Source organism: Pristis pectinata, chromosome 3 (assembly GCF_009764475.1).
Source record: "Pristis pectinata isolate sPriPec2 chromosome 3, sPriPec2.1.pri, whole genome shotgun sequence".
Lineage (NCBI taxonomy): Eukaryota > Metazoa > Chordata > Chondrichthyes > Rhinopristiformes > Pristidae > Pristis > Pristis pectinata.
Genome location: NC_067407.1, coordinates 3,304,396 through 3,331,357, shown reverse-complemented (window position 1 = coordinate 3,331,357; position 26,962 = coordinate 3,304,396). Strand labels below are relative to the sequence as shown.

Here is a 26,962-nt window from a genome sequence, read left to right as displayed (position 1 = left end):
GGCGGTGGAGTGTTGTGGTGACCCCATACTAATCATTATCCCTCTATGGATGTGGGGGTGTCCGCCCTCGTCGAGAACCCGTGTGTCTGTGATCAACTTTCCCTCCAAATATGGTCAATTTTAAATCACTGCCCACACCCTGATGATAAGGCAGCAGTTCGGATCTTCTGCTGACCAGTGAGATGTCTGATCTCTGGTGGCCTGACCGTGAACCGTGCAGATTCTCGCAATGTGGTGGCGCCGTGCTTGTCAGAGGGGCTGTCACTGCAGGGCGCATGTGTAAAGTAACGCGAGGCGGGTTCGGGGTAGCACATGGCCTCTCCCTTCTTGTGGCTGACTGTTGCCCCAAAAGGCTTTGAGAGTAAGATCCCATCCCCAGCTTCATCAGCTCTCAAACCTGTCTGTGAAATCGCAGCTACAAATGTCTTAAAACATAAAAATACTAAGATAAGATACCTTTATTAGTCACATGTATATCAAAACACAGAGTGAAATGCATCTTTTTGCATAGAGTGTTCCTGGGGGGCAGCCCGCAAGTGTCGCCACGCTTCCAGCGCCAACATAACACGCCCACATCTTCCTAACCCGTACGTCTTTGGAATGTGGGAGGAAACCAGAGCACCCGGAGGAAACCCACGCAGACACGGGGAGAACGTACAAACTCCTTACAGACAGTGGCCAGAATTAAACCCGAGTTGCTAGTGCTGTAAAGCGTTACACTAACCGCTACACGGCGCTGTTTAAAAATTGAAATTCTGACAAAAAAAACACTGATGCAAAGTAGTGAAATGTACTGCAGCTAACCAAATTAACTCAAATAATGAGGATGTTGCCAGGAACTCGAGGGACTGAGTTATAGAGAGAGGTTGAGCAGGCTGGGACTTTATTCTTTGGAGCGTAGGAGAATGAGGGGTGATCTTATAGAGGTGCATAAAATCATGAGGGTTGAGTGCATACAGTCTTTTTCCCAGGGTTGGGGAATCAAGAACTAGAGGGCATAGGTCTGAGGTGAGAGGGGAGAGATTTTATAGGAAACTGAGGGGCAACTTTTTCCACAAGTATACGGAACAAACTGCCAGAGGAAATGGTTAAGGCAGGTACAATAACAATATTTAAGATACACTAGGACAGGTCCATGAATATGAAAGGTTTAGAGGGATATGGGCCAAACCCAGGGAAATGGGTCTAGCTTAGATGGGAATCTTGGTCGGCATGGACCAGTTGGGCCGAAGGGCCTGTTTCTGTGCTGCATGACTCCATAAAGAAACCACTTCCCATTCTCCTGATGCTTCTCATTGATCCAATAAGGACTGTTGAAGCCCCAGCTCTGACCTGGCTCAGCCTCAGCTGGCTGACTTCCCGGTCTAGGAGCTGAGATATCCGAGCCTCTTTAGAGCCCACGAGCAGTTGATTAGTGCAGAGCAGGTCTCCTGGAGCCAGTGGTTAACCAGCCCAGGCGAGCGGGTAAAATCCGCCGATTGGTGGAAAATCTGCCCCTCTCCTTTCCCCATCTCACCTCTCATGCCAACACAATTGCCTGTAAGGTCCTTTGAAGTCCCTAAAGTTTGTACGTTCTCCCCGTGTCTGCGTGGGTTTCCTCCGGGTGCTCCGGTTTCCTCCCACATTCCAAAGACCTATGGGTTAGGAAGTTGTGGGCATGCTATGTTGGTGCCGGCAGTGTGGCGACCTTATTGCACTGCACTCTCTCTGTAGCTGTGACACTTTACTCTGTACTGTTATTGTTTTTACCTGTACTACCTCAATGCACTGTACCAACTCAATGTAACTGCAATGTGTGATGAATTGACCTGTATGATCGGTATGCAAGACAAATTTTTCACTGTACCTCGGTACAAGTGACAATAATAAACCAATACCAATACTTGCGGACTCCCCCAGGACACTCTACGCAAAAGATGCACTTCACTGTGTGTTTCAATGTACATGTGACTAATAAAGAGATCTTATCTCATCTTAAAGAAATGCAATCCTCTCTTTGTATGTGTTAGGTCATTGGTTAATGGCATTGCAACTATGGTCAGTGCTACAAAGGATAGCCACAGTACCTGAGCGTGAGATCCCTTCATTAACACAGTGCCTCCATAAGTTCGCTCCAGTGGAAGCTCCTCTTTCTCCAGAAGTCGAATAATTTTTGCACCTGTTTTGGGCCCTGTCTGAACTTCCAGCATTAACTTCTTGACCTCCGCCTCGGAATGGACTGGCAAAGGGAAACAGTGTTTGTTATCATGGATGCAGTGTGCGGTGAGTAGAATCAATTACAGTGCAGCACTCTGCACTTGCCTGGCTGAGTGCAGATCCAGCAATTCCCAGTGAGCCCAACAGCATCCAGGACGAAGCAGTGCACTTGGTCATCACCCCATTTACCCTTTAAACGTTCGTTCCCTCCACAACCGGCACACAGTGGCTGCAGTGTGCACCGTCCACAAAATGCACTGCAGTTATTCACCCAGGTTACACCGACGGCACCTCCCAAACCATGACCTTCAAAACCAACAAGGACGAGGACAGCTGGCTCATGGGAACACTATTACTGCAGGTCCTCTCCAATACACTGCTGTTCCTTCACCATCGCTGGATCTAAATCCTGGAACTCCCTCCCCAACAGTACCGTGGGATTCCTCACCAAACAGACTGCAACAGTTCAAGAAGGCCACTCACCACCACCTTCTTAAGGGCAATTAGAGATGGTCAATAAACGTTGCCCTTGCCACAGGACCCACTTACCAAGAAAACAATGAAAATAAAAAAAACTAATTGCTGCAGCATTGCCTAATCTGATTAACACTCGTACAAACATGAAGTCTTAAAACATAAAATACACTGTCTGCGTGGGTTTCCTCCGGGTGCTCCAGTTTCCTCCCACATTCCAAAGACATACAGGTTAGGAAGTTGTGGGCATGCTATGTTGGCGCCGGAAGCGTGGCGACACTTGCGGGCTGCCCCCAGAACACTCTACACAAAAGATGCATTTCACTGTGTGTTTCGATGTACATGTGACTAATAAAGAGATCTTATCTTATCTTAAAAACATTGTTTAAAAATTGAAACTCTATAAAACACTGACACAAAGTTGAAGTAGTGAAATGCACTTAAACTAACCAAATTAACTCAAATAAAGTAACCACTTCCCATTCTCCTGATTCTCTCGATTGATCTCTGTATTACCAGTTGGTTTATTGAGGAAGTTACTTCTTCCTCAGGAGCCTAGAGAAATTTGCCATGTCCCCTTTGACCCTCACCGACTTTTATCAATGCACAATTGTCGTCGTGGCTATCCCTCGAGGTCGAGGATGATGGTCTTCGTTCCGTTGATCTATTTATGGGCCCTCAAGTGGCTTATGAGTCCAATCCTGGCTCTGAAAGTTCTTCCGCATTCAGGACAGGTAGTTCCAGATGGCAGATCGGCCTTTGGTTGTGGCTGCCTCTCCTTCCATTTCCTTCTCTTTTTCTCTAATTCTGCACATCTGTTGGCTTCGAAGGTTGCTGTTCCTTCTCGGCTGATGGTTTGCCAGAGTTTCCTGTCCTTAGTACTGGTTTCCCAATTGTTGATGTCGATGTTACATTTCTTCATGTTGGCTTTTAAAATGTCTTTGAATCTCTTCTGTTGTCCGCCTCTTTTACGTTTGCCTACTTTAAGCTGGGAGTAGAAGATTTGTTTCAGCAGATGTTTGTCTTTCATTCGAACAACATGACCCGCTCCATCTTAGTTGGTTCTTGATAACATAGGCTTCAATGCTTGTTGTTTTCGCTTCATGTAGCACACTGACGTTGGTTCTTCTATCTTCCCAGCTGATATTTAAGATATTTCGAAGACAGCATTGATGGAACTTTTCAAGTGCCTTCAGATGTCATCAGTATGTTGTCCAAGTTTCTGATGCATACAGGAGTGATGGGATCACCACTGCTTTGTACACTAACATTTTAGTGTCTGTTCGGATGTCACGATCATGAAAGACTCTTGTTCGGAGACGTCCAAAAGCTGTTCCAGCACATTTAAGACAATGTTGGATCTTGTCATTAAGGTTGACATTGGAGGAGACGTAACTTCCAAGATATGGAAAATGGTCCACATTTGCACAAATGCACCATAGAAAGCATCCTATCTGGGTGCATCACGGCTCGGTATGCCAACTGCTCTGCCCATGACCGCAAGAAACTGCAGAGTGGACACAGCCCAGAACATCACGGAAACCAGCCTCCCCTCCATAGACTCTGTCTACACTTCTTGCTGCCTTGGTAAAGCAGCCAACATAATCAAAGACCCCACTCACCCCGAACATTCTCTCTTCTCCCCTCTCCCATCGGGCAGAAGATACAAAAGCCTGAGAGCACGTACCACCAGGCTCAAGGACAGCTTCTAACTCGCTGTTATAAGATTATTGAACGGTTCCCTCGTACGATAAGATGGACTCTTGACCTCACAATCTACCTCATTATGACCTTGCACCTTACTGTCTGCCTGCACTGCACTTTCTCTATAACTGCATCACTTTATTCTGCATTCTGTTATTGTTTTCCTTTGTACTACCTCAATGCACTGTGTAATGAATTGATCTGTATGGACGGTATGCAAGGCAAGTCCTTCACTGTACCTTGGTACATGTGACAATAATACACCAATTTACCAATAAGGACTGGTAAACTTGCCCTAGCTCTGATGTCTCAGTCTCAGCAGGCTGACTTCCTGACCTAGGAGCTGGGATATCCGAGCCTCCTTAATACCACATACCAAGGAAACAATGAAGTTTAAGTAAACTTGCTGCAATGTTACCTGGTCTGACTAACACTCTGGCGACGTGGGTTCCCATCAGCCTGTAGAGCGGACTGTGTCGGATGTAGAGGATGTTTGCAGCTTTTGCATCCAGGCACACCTCAAAGCCAAAATTAGACATGCTGATACAGGAGTGATATACCCAAGGCTTCGGTGCAGGTCGCTGGGCTTTGTCGGAACACTCAAGTCCATCCGATCCAATCCCAGGATAAACATCAGTCTGCAGACGGGCAACAATAAGGGATTCACTGGTGAAGCTGGGGAGGGACACAACTTTCATTCTGCTTTCACACAATTTTACAGTAACACTCCCACAATCTGCTATCTCACCATTTGGAGATCTTGATGGTTTTGCATCTGGTTGACCAGGTGATGTTTGCTGTACCTAACCTCAGCTCACTGGGGCCCCAGTTCCCACACCCCCCTTCAACTCACCGAGTGCACTAAGTACAAGAGTTGAGACATCATGTTACAGCATTGGTGAAACCGCACTTGTACTATTGTGTGCAATTCTGGTCACCACACTATAGGAAGGATGTCACTAAGCTAGAGAGGCTGCAGAAAAGATTCACCAGGATGTTGCCGGGACTGGATGGACTGAGTTATAAGGAGAGGCTGGGACTGTTTTTCCCTGGAGTGTAGGAGTCTGAAGAGGTTTGTAAAACCATGAGGGGCGTAGATAAGGTAGATAGTCACAGTCTTTTCCCTAGGTTAGGGGAGTCTAAATGGGTTAATTAGCTGTGCAAGATGCCCCCAGTGTGTGGGCAAGGGGTAGAATCTGGGAGCAGTTGATGGGAATGTGGGGAGAATGGGTTACAGGGAAATAAATGTAACAGTTTAAAGTGAGAGGGGCAAGATTTAAAGGGGACCTGAGGGGAAACTTTTTCCACACAGAGGGTGGGAGGTGTGTGGAACGAGCTGCCAGAGGAAGTGGTAGAGGTGGGTACAGCTACAACATTTAAAAGGTACTTCGACAGGTACATGGGTGGGAAAGGTTTAGAATGATGTGGGCCAATTGCAGCTAAATGGGACTAGTTCAGGAAGGCACCTTGGTTGGCATAGACGAGTTGGGCTGAAGGGCCTGTTTCTGTGCTGTATAACTCCTTGACTCACAGGGCCCCAAGTTCCCCAGCTCCCCTTCAACTCACCGGAGCAGCCCTGTGATGGGTAGTGGGACTACTGGCCAGAATAATAAACAAGACTACATCTGGGTTACTGAAACAGGGATGAGGCCGAACCAGTGCATCTAACATCCCAGTTCTCCTATCCTTCCACATCTTCCCTTCCCTTCTCCCTGCTGGCTTTATCCAGCACCCAGCTATTTGCTTCAACCAGGAGACAGTTTTATGTCTGCCCAGCACTCTGGGTAAAAAGTTTTCTCCCGACTCCTCTAGGGAGAGAAGGTACATTGTACGCAGGTACATTGGTCAAGTTCAAGAGATTGCTAGATAAGCATATGGAGGAATTTAAAATAGAGGGATATGTGGGAGGAAGGGGTTAGATAGTCTTAGGTGAGGTTTAAAGGTCGGCACAACATTGTGGGCCGAAGGGCCTGTATTGTGCTGTACTGTTCTATGTTCTATGTTCTCTGTCAATTTGATGGCCTCTATTTTTGCTGTTCCCCACAAGTAGAAGCACTCTCTCTCTGCCTGACCTTATCAATGCATTTCAGTTCTCTCCTTGGCTTTCATCTTCCCACGAGAGCAGGGATCCATTCTGTTCACCCTCCCTTATGAGTTTAACCCAGAATTTTGCATGAACTCTCTTATTTTATTTACAATAATGCTTGTCATGGCAATAGCGATTCAGCAATGATGATATTGCACAGGGTGATGCAGTAGGTAGTACTGCTGCCTCACAGCTCCAGAGACCCAGGTTCGATCCCGACCTCCAGCTCTCTCTGTGTGGAGTTTGCACGTTCTCCCTGTGACCGCATGGGTTTCCCCCGGGTGCTCCGGTTTCCTCCCACATCCCAAAGATGTGCAGGTCAATTGGCCGCTGTAACTTGCCCCCCAGTGTGTGGATGAGGGGTGGAATCTGCGGGCAGTTGATGGGAATGTGAGTAAAATGGGGTACAGGGAAATAAGTGAAGGAATGAGACTGATAGGATTGCTGTGAGAGTTGGTATAGACTCAATGGGCCAAACGGCCTCATTCTGTGTCATAAGGAAATGTGTATGAGACAAAGGATTTACAAAGACCTTGATCTCAACAACTTGAGGAGTTAGGACAGATGAGGGGTGCTTCTCACACTGGGGTAAACAGGGTGATTGTGTTAATTCTTCTGCACACCTGCTTTCCCCAGGGTAGGGGTGTCGAAAACTGGAGGGCATCGGTTTAAAGTGAGAGGAGAAAGACTTAAAGGAGACCCGAGGGGCAACTTTTTCACACAGAAGGTCGTGGGTGTGTGGACTGAGCTGCCAGAGGAAGTGGTAGAGGTGGGTACATTAACAACATTTAAAAGACACAGACAAGTACGTGGGTAGGAAAGGTCCAGAGGGATATGGGATAAATGTGGGACCAGTTTAGATGGGAATCTTGGTCGGCATGGAGCAGTTGGGCTGAAGGTCCTGTTTCTGTGACAATGACTCTAAAGATCTGGATTGGGTCTGGACTTGGTCGAACACAACAGTGGGAGCACCTTCACCAGAAGGACTGCAGTGGTTCAAGGCAGCAGCTCACCACCACCTTTTCAAGGATATTATGAGGTGGGGAATAGAAGGTGGCCTCCCAAATGATACCTAGGTCCCATAAATTAATTAAAAGAAGTTGACGACATTGTATTTGATTTGCCAGACTTGAAGAGTTGCTCAAAGGTCCTCTCTATCTGAAATGAATGGTATCAAACTTGCAAACAATTCTCTCCTTGTACCCACTGCCTTGTCAGCTGGGGAGCCTGGTTCAGAGTCATACAGTCAGACGGCACGGAAACGGGCCCACTGGCCCAACTGGTCCATGCCGACCAAGATTCCCATCTAAGCTGGTCCCATTTTCCCAAGTTTGGGCCATATCCCTCTAAACCTTTCCTATCCATGGACCTGTCCAAGTACCTTTTAAATGTTGTTGATGTCCCTGCCTCAACCACTTCCTCTGGCAGCTCGTTCCATGTACTGACCACCCTCTGGGTGAAAAAGTTGCCCCTCAGGTTCTTATTACATCTCTTCCCTCTCACCCTAAACCTGTGATTCCCCAACCCTGGGAAAAAGGCTGAGTGCATTCACCCTTCATGATTTTATAACCTCCATAAGATCACCCCATTCTCCTACGCTCCAGTAAAAAAAGCCCCAACCTGTTCAACCTCGCTCCATAACTCAGTCCCTCAAGTCCCAGCCACATCCTCACCAATTTTCTCTGCACTCTTTGCAGCTTAATGACATTTTTCCTACAGCAGGGTGACCACAATATTCCAAATGAGGCCTCACCAGCATCTTGTACAACTGCAACATAACGTCCCAACTTCTGTCCTGACTAATGAAGGCCAGCGTGTCAAAAACCTGCTCCACCCCTGTCTACATGCGAGGGCACTTTCATGGAACCATGTACCTGTACTCCTTGGTCCCTCTGTTCTACAACACTCCCCAGGGTCCTGCCATTCACTGTGAAACTCCTACCCTCATTTGCCTTCCCAAAATGCAACACCTCACACTTATCCTGCTGATCTTTGCTGCTTTAAGTGGAACAACCTCCCTTGTCTCTCAAAGTAACTGAGATGAGGATCCTCTGCTACTCTGAACAATACACAGCAGAGCCCCATTACAGGGGGTCTCCATAGGTGAAGCCCCAAGTTATGCTAGTTAATGTAAAGCAAACTTACATCACTCTGACTCTCCTGTGAAGACTTGAATTTTTGATTTACAATGTTTGCTTCTTTAATTTCAGGTAAGATGGGTGTCACTTTCTCTGTGACCAAATTCTCAATGCTTCGTGAAACGGCGAACACCTCAGATCTGTGGGTTAAATATCCTCAGTCAGTACTTGGTGGGTGTGTAGAAGTGGTAGTATTAAGAAGTCCAGAGGCATAAAACTCCTCACTCTGTACTAAATGAGGGAAGGGTCATTTTCCTCAACCATTCCTATCTAGTAACAGAAGATGATGAAAACACTCAGCAGGTCAGGCAGCATCTGTGGAGAGAGAAACACGTAATGTTTCAGGTCTGAGACCCTTCTTCAGGACTTTCTTAGTCCTGATAAAGAGTCTGTTTCTGAAACAGCCTGGTATGGAGCCTCCAACGCACAGGGTCGTAAGAGGCTGCAGAGGGTTGTAGATTCAGCCAGATCCATCACAGGCACAACCTTCCCCACTATTGAGGACATCTTCAAGAGGCGGTGCCTCGAGAAGGCGGCATCCATCACTAAGGACCCTCACCACCCAGGACATGCCCTCTTCTTGTTACTACCATTGGGGAGGAGATACAGGAGCCTGAAGACACACACCCAACGATTCAGGAACAGTTTCTTCCTCTCTGCCATCAGATTTCTGAACGGTCCATGAACCCATGAACACGGCCTCATTATTCCTTTTTTTCCCCACATTATTTCTTTAATATTGTAATTTATAGATTTTTATGTCTTTACTGCTGCCGCAAAACAACAAAACATCATATGTCAGAGATAATAAATCTGATTCTGATTCTTTTGGTTCCCTTTCCCTGGTAAAAAGACTGTGCGCATTCACCCTATCTCTGCCCCTCATGATTTTATACACCTCTATAAGGTCACACCTTAGTCTCCTATGTTCCAGGGAATGAAGTCCCAGCCTGCCCAAGCTCTCCCCTTAACTCAAGCCCTGGAGTTCTGGCAGCATCCTTGTAAACCTAAGTTACAGAAAGCTTCCTCCACTTACAAAAGAGAAAGGGAAAGAAAGGCCGGGCGGTGAAAGAACAGAAAGCATTCATTACTTGAGGGTCATTATCTGATTCTCCTGCTGAACCGGGACACTGTTAATCCGCAGATTGCCTTCTTTTGCGTTTATCTTCACTGATACATCTATGGGCAGAGCTGACTGGAATTTTGCAGTGAGCTCTAGGCCAGACTGGATGAAGGGGGCATTTATTCCCATCATGGCTTTGCTGTACACAGCCACACTGGGGGAAGAAACAGAGAGGTGTTAAATTAGCCTCAGAACAGGAGACCTGCTGAGGTTACTGACAGCACCAGATCACAAAGGTGAATTTTCTTTGGAACCAAGTTTCTTTCAAAATAAATATTTGAAATATAAATACCTTGGGTTGATCTGAGCCTTCAGTTCAATGTTGGTACCAAGTAACTGAGACAAGGTGGATGTGGTGGCTGGGATGTTGGCTTCAACTATTTGAGACAAAGAGCAAGGAGTGTCAGTCACAATTGTTACTGTGTAATTACATCTCCTCTAATAGAAACAACAGGAATTTCTATAAAACCCTCAATGTCATAAAACATTCCAGGGAAAGATATCAAACAAAGTTTGAGGTCAAAGTGAAAAATGCTGGAAACACTCAACAGATCTTCTCAGACTTGAAACATTATCTGTTTCTCTCTCCCCAGATACTGCCTGACCTGCTGAGTGTTTCCAGCATTTTTATTTCTCTGGAGAGAAAAACAGATTTAACATTTCAGGTGGGAGACTCTTGGTCAGAACTCGTAGCCAAATATAGTAACCTCTCAGGAGTGTCTTCTCCCTCGCCCATCAGGCAGAAGATTCAAAAGCCTGAAAGCACGTACCACCAGGCTCAAGGACAGCTTCTATCCTGCTGTTGTAAGACTATTGAATACAATAGGATGGACTCTTGACCTCACAATCTACCTCTTTATGGCCTTGCACCTTATTGTCTGCCTGCACTGCGCTTTCTCTGTAACTGAAACATTTTATCCTGCATTCTGTTATTGTTTTCCCTTGTACTGCCTCAATGCACTGTTGTAATGAAATGATCTGTATGGACGGTGTGCAAGACAAGCTTTTCACTGTACCTCGGTACAAGTGACAATAATAAACCAATTTAGCGATATACCAAGAGCAAAAAACAAAGTGCTGGAGGAACTCAACGAGTCAGGCAGCATCTGTGGAGGGAAATGGACAGTCGATGTTTCAGGTCGAGACCCTTCCTCTGGACTGAAAGAGTCCAGATTTTTTTTCCACTATGTCCACTCTCCCCTCCTCCAGCTGCCAATCACCCCTCCTCACCTGGATCCACCTATCACCTGCCAGCTCTTGCTCTACCTCTTCCCTTCACCTCTTTATACTGTCTTTCTCCCCCCTACTCTCAGTCCAGATGAAAGGTCTCGACCTGAAACATTGCCTGTCCATTTCCCTCCATAGATGCTGCCCGACTGACTGAGTTCCTCCAGCAGATTGTGTGTTGCTCCAGATTCCAGCGTCTGCCGTCTCGTGTCTCCTTACCGCTAAGAGCTGCTTTGGCCACGGCAGCCGAGATCAGGGATAGTTCTGTGGACAGACCCAGGCACGTCGGGATGAAGCGGCGAAGCTCTGATGTCACTAAGGCCGCAGAAGGCCGCAATTCAACTGGCTTTCTGAGCTGGTCCATGACTCTCCGCAGGGTGTTCTGTTTCACATCCACACCGGTAAGTGTCTGTGATGGGAAAATTCAACAGTTCACTTGCAAGCAGGAGATGCCATCAAGTTTATTGTCAGAGGCATACATACTCAGGGTATAAATGCCATGAAGGTTTGCTTTTCACAGCAGCAGAACAGTACAGTACAAGACGAGGACAAACATGAGTTAACAAAAACCTGAACCGGCATAAATTTTATAAAAGTACTGGTATTGGTTTATTATTGTCACTTGTACTGAGGTACAGTGAAAAGCTTGTCTTACAAACCAATTGTACAGGTCAATTCATTACACAGTGCAGTTACATTGAGTTAGTACAGAGTGCATTGATGTAGTACAGGTAAAAACAATAACAGTACAGAGTAAAGTGTCACAGCTACAGAGAAAGTGCAGTGCAATAAGGTGCAAGGTCACAACAAGGTAGATCGTGAGGTCATAGTCCATCTCATTGTATAAGGGAACTGTTCAATAGTCTTATCACAGTGGGGTAGAAGCTGTCCTTAAGCCTGGTGGTACGTGCCCTCAGGCTCCTGTATCTTCTACCCGATGGAAGAGGAGAGAAGAGAGAATATCCCGGGTGGGTGGGGTCTTTGATTATGCTGGCTGCTTCTCCAAGACAACGAGAGGTAAAGACAGAGTCCAAGGAGGGGATGCTGGTTTCCGTGATGCGCTGGGCTGTGTCCACAACTCTCTGCAGCTTCTTGCGGTCCTGGGCGGAGCAGTTGCCATACCGAGCCATGATACATCCAGATAAGATGCTTTCTATGGTGCATCGGTAATAGCTGGTGAGAGTCAAAGGGGACAAACCAAATTTCTTTAGCCTCCTGAGGAAGTAGAGGCGCTGGTGAGCTTCCTTGGCCGTGGCATCAACGTGATTTGACCAGGACAGGCTGTTGGTGATGTTCACTCCCAGGAACTTGAAGCTCTCAATCCTCTCGACCTCAGCACCATTGATGTAGACAGGTGCATGTACACCGCCCCCTTTCCTGAAGTCAATGACCAGCTCTTTTGTTTTGTTGACATTGAGGGAAAGGTGCAGCTTTATAAAACTCTAGTTAGGCCACATCTGGAATATTGCACTCAATTCTGGTTGCCCCATTACAGGAAGGATGTGGAGGCTTTGGAGAGGGTGCAGAAGAGGTTCACCAGGATGCTGCCTGGATTAGAGGGTATGAGCTATAAGGAGATGTTGGACAAACTTGGGTTGTTTTCTCTGGAGTGTCGGAGGCTGAGGGGAGACCTGATAGAAGTTTATAAAATTATGAGAGGCACAGATAGAGTAGACAGCCGCTATCTTTTTCCCAGGCTTGAAATGTCTAATAGTAGAGGGCATGAACTTAAAGTGAGAGGGGGTAAGTTCAAAGGAAATGTGCAGGGCAGGTTTTTTTTTTACACAGAGAGTGGTGGGTGCCTGGAATGTACTGCCAGAGGTGGGGGTGGAGGCAGATACAATGGAAGTGTTTAAGAGGTTCTTAGATAGGCACATGGATGTGCAGAGAATGGAGAGATACGGACATTGTGTAGGCAGAAGGGATTAGTTTAGTTGGGCATTTAATTACTAGCTTAATTAGTTCGGCACAACATTGTGGGCCAAAGGGCCTGTTCCTGTGCTGTCTGTTCTATGCTCTAATTTAAAGGGCGGCATGGTAGCGTAGCGGGTAGCACAACGCTATTACAGCGCCAGCGATCAGGGTTCGATTGCCGTCGCTGTCTGTAAGGAGTTTGTATGTTCTCCTGTGTCTGCATGGGTTTCCTCCGGGTGCTCCGGTTTCCTCCCACATTCCAAAGACGTACGGGTAGGTTAATTTGGGTTTAAAATGGGCGGCGCGGACTCGTTGGGCCGTAAGGGCCTGTTACTACGCTGTAAAACAAGTTTAAGTTTAAGTTTATGTAAGTTCAAACAGTTGCAGGAGTACTAGCCAAGGCTCTCTCTTACCTGGATGGCTTTGTGAATATAATCCCGTCTGAATTCAACAAAAGTGATCTCTTGGTTAAATAGCTTGAAGTATGCTGATGCAAGTGGCATTTTCGCTGGCACAGATTTTAAATCAGGAAACTGTTTAAAAAAAATGTATTTTACATGAATGCACTACATAAAAGTTAAAAAGCCAACAGCATAACTTGGAGACACAAGAGACTGCAGATGCTGGAATCTGGAGCAACGCACAATAAACTGGAAAAACTCAGAGGGTCGAGAAGCATCCGTGGAGGGAAATGGATAGTCGACATTTTGGGTCGAGACCCCTCATCTGGACTTCATTACTAGGACTTTCTCCCATGCCCATTTACACCTCCTGGACCCATCTCTGCACTTACATATCCCATAACCAGCCAGCCCTTCTGCATTGAACCATTATCCCTGCTGCCCTCCAAACCTTCCCATGACTCTCAACCTCCTCCATCCTTTGTATTGTGTGCAGTTCTGGTCGCCCCGTTACAGGAAGGATGTGGAGGCTTTGGAGAGGGTGCAGAAGGGGTTCACCAGGATGCTGCCTGGATTAGAGGGCATAAGAAGAGGTTGGACAAACTTGGATTGTTTTCTCTGGAGCGTCGGAGGCTGAAGAGAGACCCGATAGAAGTTTATGAGATTATGAGAGGCACAGACAGGGCAGACAGCAGAATCTTTGACTCAGGGGTAGAAATGTCAAATACTAGAGGACGTGCATTTAAGGTGAGAGGGGGAAAGTTCAAAGGAGATGTTCAGGGAAGGGTTTTTTTTTTTACACAGAGAGTGGTGGGTGCCAGGAACAGGCTGCCAGGGGTGGCGGTGGAGGCAGATAGTGGTATTTAAGAGGCTTTTAGATGAGTATGTAGGGAATGGCGGGATATTGTTCATGTGCAGGCAGAACTGATTTGTTTAACGGCATTGTGTTCAGCACAGACATGGTGGGTTGAAGGTCCTGGATCTGTTCTGTACTGTTACATGTTGTATGTTCTTTCCTCCTCCCCACCTCTGTGTTCACCAAGAAACTATTAAACCTCCAACTTCCGATTTTGCAGACAGGTCGTCAAGCCAAAACAATCTCTCCTTAGGTTTTTGGATATTAAGGGATTTGGGATATGTGCAGGAAGTGAGGTTAAACTATGATTGGACTGAGTGGGAGAGCAGGCATAAGAGATAGAATGGCCTTCTCCTGCTTCTGGTTCCTACGTTCTTTCCCTCTGCTGTAGGTTTGACTCCACTAATGTTGTAATGTTGATGCACTGCTAACTCCGTCTTACCTTATTTAAGATGCGTTGGATTTGCTTCAAGTCAGGAATTCCCCTGACTTTCTCCCGACTTTTCATTATCGCTTCCTGGAGACCTTCCATTCGTAAGCCGACCTGGCGAGGAATAAAACAAAAAGGACATTTTCGGGACCATTTTCTAGAGCGCCACAGACATTTGGAATTCTTTACCCTCGGGGAGCTGTGGCGACTCGAGTCGATGTTGAGATCGAGAGGGTGGTGGGATCTTGGGGCACCCAGGGATATGGAGAGCGGGTAAGACAATGGAGATGAGCAAAAGGGTTGGCAGTGACCTCAGTGAATGGTAGGCAGGTTCAGCGGGCCTTGTGATGGACTTATCCCTATGTTCTTACCAACACAAACACAAGACAGAACCAAGTTTCACGCTGGACAGAATATCTCCGCTGAGGAGCACATTACCTCAATTAGATCCGTAAAGCCTCCCAACATGTGACCTGAGACTTTGGCTGCTGCTACAGATGGGATGAGGCTCCCTGCGTCGTTCACCAGGAGAACTTTAGCAGATACTCCTGTCATCAGTTTATCTACATCGTAAGGAGGAAGAGCAAATCAATTGACTGTTACCATGAAGCTCTTGTAGTTACCAGAAGAACAGAGATCATAGAATTAAACAGGCCCTTCAGCCCAACTCATCCATGGCAATGAAGGTTCCATTCTGAGTGAGTCCCATTTGGCCCATAATCCCTCTAAACCTTTCCTATCCATGTACCTGTCCAAATGTCTTTTCAACATTATACCCACCTCTACCACTTCCTGAGGCAACTCATTCCACATACCAACCACCCTCTGTGCGAAAAAGGTGCCCCCCCAAGTCCCCTTTAATCTTTCCCCTCTCACCTCAAACCTTGCCCTCTAGTTTCAGACTCCTCTACGCTGGGAAAAAGACTGCAACCATCCATATTATCTATGAGAGAAACAAAGGGCTGCAGATGCTGCAATCTAGAGGAAAAACACAATGATGCTGGAGGAACTCAGCAGGCCAGGCAGCATCCATGGAGAAAAGCAGGCGGTCAACGTTTTGGGTCAGGACTCTTCTTCATCCTGATCCAAAATGTTGACCGCCTGCTTTTCTCCACGAACGCTGCCTGGCCTGCTGAGTTCCTCCAGCATCATTGTGTTTTTCCTCTAGATTGCAGCATCTGCAGTCCTTTCTTTCTCTTGAGAGGAGATTCGACAGAAGTGAACAATTTCTCTCCAGACTCCAAAAGGATAAATAGAGGGAAGTTGCTCCCATAAGAATTCCAGAGGCTCAAATTCTAATCCCACTTTACCATAACTGCTGGACTAGGTCAATGGTCAATAAATGCTGGCCTTGCTGGTTCCCCAGAAGTGAATAACTTTAGAAGAAAAGGGATTTTTTTTCTGCATGAGCAGTGTGATGTGGAACTCACTGCCTGTGAGGGTGGGGGAAACAAGAGACAATCAGGGCCTTGCAAAGAGAGTTGGATCAGTGCAGCATTTCGGTTTGACCAAACGCAGACTAGGCGACCGTTTCGCAGAACACTTGCGCTCTGTCCGTAACCGCGATCTGCATCTCCCCGTTGCCGGTCACTTCAACTCCCCCTCCTACTCCATCACTGATGAGTCAGTCCTCGGCCTCCTCCACTGCCAGGAGAATTCCAAGCGCAAACTGGAGGAACAGCGCCTCATTTTCCATCTTGGAACCTTGCAGCCCAACAGCATGAACATTGAATTCTCCCACTTTAAGTAACCCCCCCACCCCCCACCATGTTTCTTCTCTTCTTCCCATTCTTAGCCTCTTTTTTTCTAACTTTTTTCCCTCTCTCTCCTTACCTTTGACCCATCCCCCGGTGGACCTGCTCTCCCCTCCTCCCCCGCACCTGCCCATCACTCTCTCTTACCTGCATCTACCTATCACCACCCTGTGCCCACACCGCCTCCCCTCTTTTGTCCACCTATCACTGCTCTGCTTTTCCCTCCGATATATCGGGCTTCCCCTTTTCCTATCTTCAGTCCTGAAGAAGGGTCCTGACCCGAAACATTGACCGCCTGCTTTTCTCCACAGATGCTGCCTGGCCTGCTGAGTTCCTCCAGCACCATCGTGTTTTTCCACTTTATCTATGCCCCTCATGATTTTATAAACTTCTACAAGGTCACCACTCAGCCTCCTTCGCCCCAGGGAAAATAGTCCCAGCCTGTCCAATCTCTCCTGATAACTAATGTGGCAGACCAGTACAACCTGCTTCACGAAGGTCAAAGGTGGCAGTGAATTCATGCGGAGAAGGGAGGAGCCAAGGACAGATTCGAAAATAAGGATCAGAATTTTTAACACATTACGTTGGGCAGATAAAGACCTTTGATCATCTTCCCAACCCCTCCAACTACCCATTGACACACCCACCACAGGTCAGAGAGTCATACAGCAAGGAAACAGGCCCTTTGGCCCAACTGGTCCATGCCGACCCCTGCAACTTCTCTCCCAGTAGGAACTCACTCCCCTTCATGCTTTTCAATTCATGCAACAGCTCCTCTACTTCCTCAGGACACTAAAGAAATTTGGCATGTCCCCGTCGACCCTCACCAATTTTTAATCGATGCACCATAGAAAGCATCCTATCCGGATGCATCACAGCTGTTCTGTCCGGGACCACAAGAAACTGCAGAGAGTTGTGGACACAGCCCAGCGCATCACGGAAACCAGCCTCCCCTCCATGGACTCTGTCTACACTTCTCACTGCCTCGGTAAAGCAGCCAACATAATCAAAGACCCCTCCCACCCCAGGCATTCTCTCCTCTCCCCTCTCCCATCTCCCATCAGGCAGAAGATATAAAAGCCTGAAAGCACGTACCACCAGGCTCAAGGACAGCTTCTATCCTGCTGTTATAAGACTATTGAATGGTTCCCTCGTACAGCAAGATGGACTCTTGACCTCACAATCTACCTTGTTATGGCCTTGCACCTTATTGTCTGCCTGCACTGCACTTTCTCTGTAACTGTAACACTTTATTCTGCAGTCTGTTATTGTTTTACCTTGTACGACCTCGATGTGCTGTTGTAATGAAATAATCTGTATAGATGGCATGGAAAACAAAGTTTCTCACTGTACCTCGGTACATGTGACAATAACAAACTAATTTACCATTCTGTTAAACCTATTTCACAACTCCTGTAACTACCCATTTAAAAAAACACATGGAATGACATCGTAATTCCAGTGATAGAGATCATTTGTCCCCTGTCTAGGCTCTTGTGGAGCCATCTCCTTCATTCCTCTCTCTGCTCTTGTCCTGCACGTTACTTTCCCTCAACCCCGGTCCAATTTCCCCTTGAAAGGCCTGGTCCACATCCATAAAAGCACCAGGTTCCAGCCCATCACCACTCTCTGCATAAAAAGGGTTTTCTCCACATTTTCCTTGTAGCATTTGTCCAAATTTTGAACCTGTGACCCCAGGCCCCATGAACCATCAGCGGATGGGAACACCATCCCTTATAATTATCCCCACACTCAGCTGTCCTGATCTCCTCTGAACTGTCTGAGCTCCCAGGTAAAGCAACCACGATACATCCAATCAAATCTTGTTCCTGAACTTCCTCTTCCCTGGAATCAGTTGAGATAAAATGGCCAAATTGTCCTTCCTCTTTTAACATCCTGTATTTGAGAATGTTTCCATAACATTCCAACTCCCCATTACCCATGAAAATCTTGAAGACCACGACACCACTGTTGTTGGCAGAATCTCAAATGGCAACGAGGAGGTGTACAGGAGTGAGATAGATCGGCTGGTTGAGTGGTGTCACAACAACAACCTCGCACTCAACGTCAGCAAGACCAAGGAATCGATTGTGGACTTCAGGAAGGGGAAATCAGGAGAACATACACCAGTCCTCATTGAGGGGTCAGCGGTGGAAAGGGTGAACAGCTTCAAGTTCCTGGGCATCAACATCCCAGAGGATCTATCTTGGGCCCAACATATTGATGCAATCGTGAAGAAGGCACGCCAGCAGCTCTACCTTAGTAGGAGTTTGAGGAGATTTGGTCTGTCATCAAAGACTCCTACAAATTTCTACAAATGTACAGTGGAGAGCATTCTGACTGGTTGCATCACCACCTGGTACGGAGGCTCCAATGCACAGGATCACAAGAGGCTACAGAGGGTTGTAGACTCAGCCAGCTCCATCACGGGCACAACCCTCCCCACCATCAAGGACATCTTCAAGAGGCAGTGCCTCAAGAAGGCGGCATCCATCACTAAGGACAATCACCACCCAAGACATGCCCTCTTCTCAGTACTACCATCAGGGAGGAGGTACAGGAGCCTGAAGACCCACACTCAACGATTCAGGAACAGCTTCTTCCCCTCCGCCATCAGATTTCTGAACGGTCCATGGACCCATGAACACGGCCTCATTATTCCTCTTTTGCACTACTTATTTATTTTTTGTAATTTATCGTAATTTTTATGGCTTTATGTCTTGCACTGTACTGCTGCCCCAAAACAACACATTTCACAACGTATGTCAGTGATAATAAACCTGATTCTGAAATGCCTCATTCTCCAGGGAGATGCTGGAGTTTGGGATGGGATGTACGAGTAGGGGTGAGAGTGAAGATGGATGAAGCTGTCCCCGGACTTAATGATCTTCATGTGATGGAAGGTGCGTAGTTATTAGAGCAAGTACAGAGATCCGATCTTCCGGTGGCAATGGATGTGGAGAGATTGTCCACCCAAGGAACCAGTCTCTCCAGGGGATGAGGGACCCAGGACTGTTGTGTGTCTAGGATCGGGTGTGGAAATTAGAGTCAGGGTTTCAAGAGGGAGGTGCAGAAACAGTTCTACAATCTACGGGTGGTAAAGGATGAAATGCCCTTGCAAGAATGACGATTGATCTAAGTCAATAGTTAATTTTTGTTTGCTGGGCATATTAGGGATCTAGGGAGTACAGTTCAACCTGGTGCTCATTAAATCATAGAGTCATAGAGGGATAGAGCATGGAAACAGGCCCTTCAGCCCATCGAGTCCATGCCAACCATCACCCACCCATTTACACCAACCCTACAGTGATCCCATTTCATTCTCCCCACATTCCCATCAACTCCCCCCAGATTCTACCCCTCACCCACAAATTGGAGGCAATTAACAGCAGCCAATTAACCCACCGACCCGCACGTCTTTGGAATGTGGGAGGAAACCGGAGCACCTGGGGGAAACCCATGCAGTCACAGGGAGAACGGGCAAACTCCACACAGACAGCACCCGAGGTCAGGATTGAACCAGAGTCTCTGCAGGTTTGAGGCAGTGGCTCTACCCACTGTGATGCCTGTGATAGAACAAGGCCCAAATGTCCTACTCTTGGAGACTGGACCACTTTTCACTTTGGACGATGCCTTCCAGAAATATCATAACACATGAAATACCTCAATTTCACATCCATTCTGACGGTTGGCACGGTGGCACGGGTGTCTTCCAGTAAGAAGGACAAGGATGGCAGGGTAGAGAACCTTGGATTACAAGAGGCGGTGAATTTAGTCAGGAAGGAAAAGGAAGCACTAATAAGGTTTAGGAAGCTAAAATCAAACAGGGCCTTTGAGGATGATTAAAGAGCTAGAAGAGAACTCAAGAAGGGAATTCAGAGGGCCAGGAGGGGCTATGAAATGTCCTTGGCAAGTAGGATTAAAGAGAATCCCAAGGCATTCAATACATACATCAAGAGCAAGAGGATAACTCGGGATAGGGTAGGACCGCTCAAGGATAAAGGAGGGAACACGTGCTTGGAGGCGGAGGATGTGGGTGAGGTTCTAAGTGAGTACTTTGCATCAGTATTTACCAAGGAGAAGGATGTGGAGGACAGGGAGATCAGTGTGGAGTGTGCTAATATGCCAGGGCATTTTGAAATGAAGAAGGAGGTAGTGTTCAGTCTCTTAAAGAACATTAAGGTGGATAAGTCCCCGGGGCCTGAAGGGATGTACCCCAGGTTATTGAGAGAGGCAAGAGATGAGATTGCTTGGGCCTTGACCAATATCTTCGTGTCCTCTCTAGCCACAGGTGAGGTCCTGGAGGACTGGCGAGTAGCTAATGTTGTTCCGTTGTTCAAGAAGGAAAATAGGGATAATCCTGGAAACTGGTGAGTCTCACATCAATGGTAGGGAAGCTCTTGGAGAGGGTTCTTAGGGACAGGATTTATGAGCATTTGTAAACCATGGCTTAATTAGGGACAGCCAGTATGGCTTTGTGTGGGGCAAGTCACGTCTCGCTAACTTGATTGAGTTTTTTGAGGAGGTGATGAGGGTGATTGATGAAGGTAGAGATGTGGATGTTGTCTACATGGACTTTATTAAGGTGCTTGAAATGGTAAGCTCATCCAGAAGATTACGATGCATGGATCCATGGAAGTTACGTTGCAGCTTTATAAAACTCTGGTCTGTTATTGTCCTAATCCCGATCTCTTTGTATCACGTGTATAATCACTATTGTTATGTTTATTCATTTGAAATTTAATAAAAAGATTGAAAAAGAAAAGAAAACTCTGAGGCCACATCTGGAGTGTTGCATTCAGTTCTGGTCGCCCCACTACAGAGAGGATGTGGAGGCTTTGGGGATGGTGCAGAATAGGTTCATCATGACGCTGCCTGGATCAGAAGGTATGAGCTATGAGGAGAGTTGGACAAACTTGGGTTGTTTTCTCTGGAGCGTTGGAGGCTGAGGGGAGACCCGATAGATGTGTATAAGATTATGAGAGGCACAGAGAGAGTAGACAGCCGGTCTCTTTCTCCCAGGGTGGAAATGTCTAATACTAGAGGGCATGCATTTAAGGTAAGAGGGGGAAAGTTCAAGAGAGATGTATGGGGCAGGTATTTTCACACAGAGAGAGGTGGGTGCCTGGAATGTGCTGCCAAGAGTGGTGGTGGAGGCAGATACAGTAGAGGTGTTTAAGAAGCTCTTTAAGAAGCACATGAATATACAGGGGATGCAGGGATATGGGCATTGTGCAGGCAGAAGGGATTAGTTTAGTGAGGCATTTAATTACTTGTTTAATTAGTCTGGCGCAGCCTGTTCCTGTGCTGTACTGTTCTATGTTCTAAACGACTGCACTGTTTGGTTGCACACTTACAGCTGAACACGTCAGGATGAAAAGCGTGACTGAATTGGAAACCAAGCTGGTCATATCTGGCCCCCAAGAGATTTACAGCCATCCTGCTGGCAGCAGCCCTGTCGAAATGAACGGGAGTTGCGTTAGAACCATAGCGGTCAATAATCTGCGAACATCTTGAAAGGTTGCCCCACCCCACCCTCTCTGCTGGCGCCTGTATACTCACAGGGAACTGATAGATGGGAGGGAACTTCTTGCCAGCGATCTAAGCAGCGAGTAGGCAAAACTTGCCACCTGCAAACAGGTCTCCTTCAACAGAGAATTGGCCAGGACTAACACAGCATTCAGAGGTGGCCTGGTGCACAGATACACCGCACAGGCAGACATTCGCAACTCGGGGTGATTCCTTTTATTCATGAATATCTGCAGGGTAACAACTTGCACCTGTGTCAACGGAGAGACAGAGTCATTACACCATGGGACAGTTCCCGTCCAGGATACCTGTGGCACAGCCTCAGAATAAAGGGACGTCCCTTTAAAACTGAGATGAGGAGGAATTTCTTCAGCCAGAGGGTGGTGGATCTGTGGAATTCGTTGCCACAGTCGGCTGTGGAGGCCAAGTCATGGGGTGTATTTAAGGCAGAGGCGAATAGGTTCTTGACTGGTGAGGGGGTTAAGGGTTATGGGGAGAAGGCAGAAGAATGGGGTTGAAAAAAAATCAGCCATGATTGAATTGAATTCCACAGATTCACCACCCTCTGGCTGAAGAAATTTCTCCTCATCTCAGTTTTAAAGGGACATCCTTTTATTCTAAGGCTGTGCCCTCAGATCCTGGACTCTCCTACTGATGGAAACATCCTCTCCACGTCCACTCTATCCAGGCCTTTCAGTATCTGGTAGATTTGAATGAGATCCCCCCTCATCCTTCTGAACTCGAAGAAGTCTATGTCTTCTAGAGTCATAGAGCAGTACAGCACAGATACAGGCCCTTTGGCCCAACCAGTCCATGCCGACCACGGTGCCCTCCCAGCTCGTCCCAATTTCCTGCATTCGACCCATATCCCTCCAAGTCCCGCCCCTCCATTTACCTATCCAAGTGCTTCTTAAAATGATACTGTTGTACCTGCCTCACCCACTTCCTCTGGCAGCTTGTTCCATACACTCACCACCCTCTGCGTGAAGAAGTTGCCCCTCAGGTCCCTTTTCCCCTCTCACCCTAAACCTATGCCCCCTTGTCTTGGACTCCCCTGCCCTGGGGAAAAGACTGTTACCGTCCACCTTATCGATGCCTCTCATAATTCTAAACATTTCTATAAGGTCGCCCCTCATTCTCCTACGTTACAAGGAATAAAGACCCAGCCTGGCCAACCTCTCCCTGTAACTCAGGCCCTTGAGTCCTGGCAACATCCTTGTAAATCCTTTCTGCACTCTTTCTAGTTTAACCACGTCTTTCCTATAACAGGGCGACCAAAACTGTGCACAGTGCTCCAAGTGCAGCCTCACCAACGACTTGTACAACTACAACATAATGTCCCAACTCCTATACTCGATGCCCTGTCTGATGAAGGCCAGCGTGCTAAATGCTTTTTTCACCACCCTGTCTACCTGTGACGCTGCTTTCAACAAACTATGCACTTGTACTCCTCGGTCCCTCTCCTCCATTACACTCCTAAAGTTTTATTCTAGCTTTATTCACATTAATACTGAGACAATAAATCAACTGAAGATTGCAAACACCAACCTAATCATTGTTAGTTGTTAATTTGCATTGAATTGTTTTTACCTTGATTGGGTCTTTCTTCAGAATGTTACGCAGTGCCATGATGGCATCGACTTGGATTTTGAGTGGGACATTGGCAGCCGAGGTTCTGGTGCTGGGTAAGAGTTTCATGATAGGCTTGATGCTTTCTGGCTGCCCTGCATTCCCGATCGCCTTCAGAGCAAGGGCCATGTCCTCCTCATTGCCCCGAGCTGCAGAGTCCACCAGCAAACTGTGGAGCAGCTGGAAGGAGAAAGCCTCAGTAAGAGAGACAGAGAAGTCACACCGACCAGGAGCCGTGTGGGGACGGTGATAGTGAGGGGGTGGTGGGAGGACGAGTCAAATCAGCTCACCGCAAGTACGTTGTTGGGACATGTCAGCTGGTCTGCACAGTACCGGTAAACCATGGAACCATAGCCCAGAAAAACGAGTGGGCGAAGGACAGGAGACTGTTGCACTTGGATTGTAACCAGTAATTCCTGTAACAGTAGCAGTCAAGCTGGAGGTTAAATTTCAGGTCAAACTTGTGTTATTATGTAGTTATAATAAAGAACTACAGTTCCCAGTAGGCAATGCAAGGGATCACATGGGGGATCAGGAAGTGGCTGTAAAAAGAGAGGGAAAGCAAGCCAGTCTGGTGTTGGTTAACAAAAATGTTCAGATGTTAAACACACGCGGTTTGTCTCTTGAAGAACAAACATAAAATAATCTGTTTTTACACTAGCCTGGTTATCAATCCATCGGGCAGAAGATACAAAAGCCTGAAAGCACATACCACCAGGCTCAAGGACAGCTTCTATCCCACGGTTATAAGGCTATTGAATGGTCTCCTAGTACAATAAGATGGACTCTTGACCTCACAATCTACCTCATCATGGCCCTCGCACCTTATTGTCTGCCTGCACTGCACTTTCTCTGTAACTGTAACACTTTATTCTGCATTCTGTTATTGTTTTCCCTTGTACTGCCTCAATGTACTGATGTGATGAAATGATCTGCATGGATGGCATGCAGAACATGGTATTTCACAGCACCTCAGTACATGAGGATAGGTCGAGCGAGCTAGGGATTTTCTCTTTGGAGAGGAGGAGGATGAGAGGTGACTTGATAGAGGTGTACAAGATGATAAGAGGCATAGATCGAGTGGACAGTCTGAGACTTTTTCCCCAGGGCAAAAATGGCTAACACAAGGGAGCATAATTTTAAGGTGATTGGAGGAAGGTATAAGGGGGATGTCAGGGGTAAGTTTTTTTTTTACACAGAGAGTGGTGGGTGTGTGGAACACACTGTCGGCAGAGGTTGTGGGGGCAGATATATTAGGGATATTTAAGAGACTCTTAGATAGCCACATGAATGTTAGAGAAATGGGAAGAAAGGGTTAACATTTGTGAGGGAAGGTTTAGGTAGATCGTAGAGCAGGATAAAATGTCGGCACAACATTGTGGGCCGAAGGCCCTGTACTGTGCTGTAGTGTTCTATGTTCTATGGGACAACAATAAACCAATTACCAATCACTAGGAACAATTTACAGTGACTAATTGACTACAAACCGCATGTCTTTGGGATGTGGGAGGAAACCGGAGCACCCGGGGGAAACCCACGCGGTCACAGGGAGAATGTGCAGACTCCACACAGACAGCGCCAGAGGTCAGGATCGAAACGGGGTCTCTGGAGCTGTGAGGCAGTGGCTCTGCCCGCTGCGCCAGTGTGCCGCCAGTTACATCATTGTACGTCTCAGAAGTGAAAGAAATTCAGACTCACTTTGACTAATGACAGGGTGTGAAGGTCAGCCGTGACTTGGTGCAGAGCGAGGGCTAAAGTCTGGGCTGCGTCACGCATCGTGACCTCAAACCGCTGGATCTTGGTTTTGATGAATCGCAGGGCATCGACTGTCCCAACAGCAGGAAGTGCAAACAGAATCCAGCGCCTGGTGTTCCAAGACAAAATGAGAACACTTCACACTCCGCAGGAATCGTTTGAGCACAAGAGAGAAGAACATAGTTGATGAGGAACACTTGTTGGAAGGGAATGGGGGAGAGATGCTTAAGCAACAACCGATATACATGGATGGTCAACCCTCGAACCAAGAGATGATTGGAGTCAAGTGTCAGAGCTAAGTGAAACCAAAACATGTTTCTGCAGGTAGTGACAAGAGAGATGTTTGGAGAGCTGACAATTGTGAAGCCTACATTCTGGGATGTATTGTGACCTGTAAGGTCAGGGGTAAGTGAGTTTAAAGACAGTGATTGAATAGCCTCAGGAAGGATAGTGGTATTGTCAAGGACACCTACCACCCTGACACCCATACTGTAAAACGACTGGATGGGATCGAGTTTGTCAAATGTGTTCAGGAAAGTTCCCTTAATCAACATGTAGAGAGAGCGCCATATTGGATCTCCTCTTAGGGAATGAGACAGCAGGTGACAGAAGTGAGTGTAGGGGAATACTAGTGATCGTAATTCCATTAGTTTCAAGATAATTATGGAGAAGCATAGGACTGGTCCTCGGGTTAAGTTTCTAAATAGGAGGAAGGCCAATTTTGAGGGCATCAGAAGGGATCTGGCAGGCGTGCATTAGGATAGGTTGTGGTACAGTGATCCCTGTGGTACACCACACACCACAGGCAATTGTGTATTTCCTCACTCCCTATTAATTCAAGACGAAAGCGCTTGAGACCACAGTCACTTCAAGCGAGCACCATCATTCAACCATCTGTACAAGATGTTGGTGAGATTGCACTTGGAATATTGTGAGCAGTTCTGGTCCCTGGGGTACAGGAAGGATGTTATTAAGCTGGAAAGGATGCAAGAAAGATTCACGAGGATGTTACTGAGGTCTTAGTTATAAGGACAGACTGGACAGGCTGGACCTTTTTTTTCCTGGAGCGAAGGAGGCTGAGGGGTGACCTTATAGAGGTTTATAAAATCATGAGGGGTGTGGATAAGGTGGATGGTCACAATCTCTTTCCCAGGGTAGGGGAGTCTGAAACTAGTGGGCAGAGGTTTGAGAGAGGGGAAAGATTTAAAGGGGACCCTGAGGGGCAATGTTTTCACACAGAGGGTGGTGTGTGTGTGGAACGGGCTGCCCGAGGAAGTGGTAGAGTTTGGTACAATTACAACATTTAAAAACAATTTGGACAGGTCCATGGCTCACTGTAAGTGGCTACACAGGTAGACAGGGTGGTTAAGAAGGCTTATGGAATGCTTGCTTTCATTAATCGGGGTATTGAGTACAGGAGTCAAGAAGTTATGTTGCATCTCTATAGAACACTGGTTAGGCCGCATTTAGAGTATTACATGCATTTCTGGTCACCTCACTATGTTGAGGCTTTAGAGAGGGTGCAGAGGAGGTTTACCAGGATGCTGCCTGGATTAGAGGACATGTACTATCAGGAGAGGGTGGACAAACTTGGGCTCTTCTCTCTGGAGCGGTGGAGGATGAGGGGTGATCTGTTGGAAGTATAAAATTATGAGGGGCATAGATAGGGTGGACAAGCAATATCTTTTTCCCATTATTGAGCGATCCAATAGCAGAGGGCACGCATTTAAGGTGAGAGGGGGTAGC

The 26,962-nt window shown here is 47.0% G+C and overlaps 1 protein-coding gene across 1 annotated transcript in view; it reads right to left on the bottom strand.

Annotated features, from left to right (window-relative positions):
* LOC127568905 (vitellogenin-like) overlaps nucleotides 1-26,962 on the bottom strand; it is an 84,181-nt gene that overhangs the window by 41,717 nt on the left and 15,502 nt on the right. The window contains exons 9-23 of the mRNA XM_052013161.1: nucleotides 25,160-25,325; nucleotides 23,752-23,877; nucleotides 23,423-23,641; nucleotides 21,866-22,083; nucleotides 21,661-21,758; nucleotides 14,988-15,112; nucleotides 14,562-14,663; nucleotides 13,276-13,395; nucleotides 11,168-11,357; nucleotides 10,014-10,098; nucleotides 9,690-9,875; nucleotides 8,606-8,738; nucleotides 4,793-5,012; nucleotides 2,067-2,218; nucleotides 207-401 (exon numbers count right to left, since the gene is read on the bottom strand). Of these exons, the coding sequence (XP_051869121.1) occupies nucleotides 207-401; nucleotides 2,067-2,218; nucleotides 4,793-5,012; nucleotides 8,606-8,738; nucleotides 9,690-9,875; nucleotides 10,014-10,098; nucleotides 11,168-11,357; nucleotides 13,276-13,395; nucleotides 14,562-14,663; nucleotides 14,988-15,112; nucleotides 21,661-21,758; nucleotides 21,866-22,083; nucleotides 23,423-23,641; nucleotides 23,752-23,877; nucleotides 25,160-25,325 (2,335 nt within the window). The remainder of the gene's footprint in view (nucleotides 1-206; nucleotides 402-2,066; nucleotides 2,219-4,792; nucleotides 5,013-8,605; nucleotides 8,739-9,689; nucleotides 9,876-10,013; nucleotides 10,099-11,167; nucleotides 11,358-13,275; nucleotides 13,396-14,561; nucleotides 14,664-14,987; nucleotides 15,113-21,660; nucleotides 21,759-21,865; nucleotides 22,084-23,422; nucleotides 23,642-23,751; nucleotides 23,878-25,159; nucleotides 25,326-26,962) is intronic.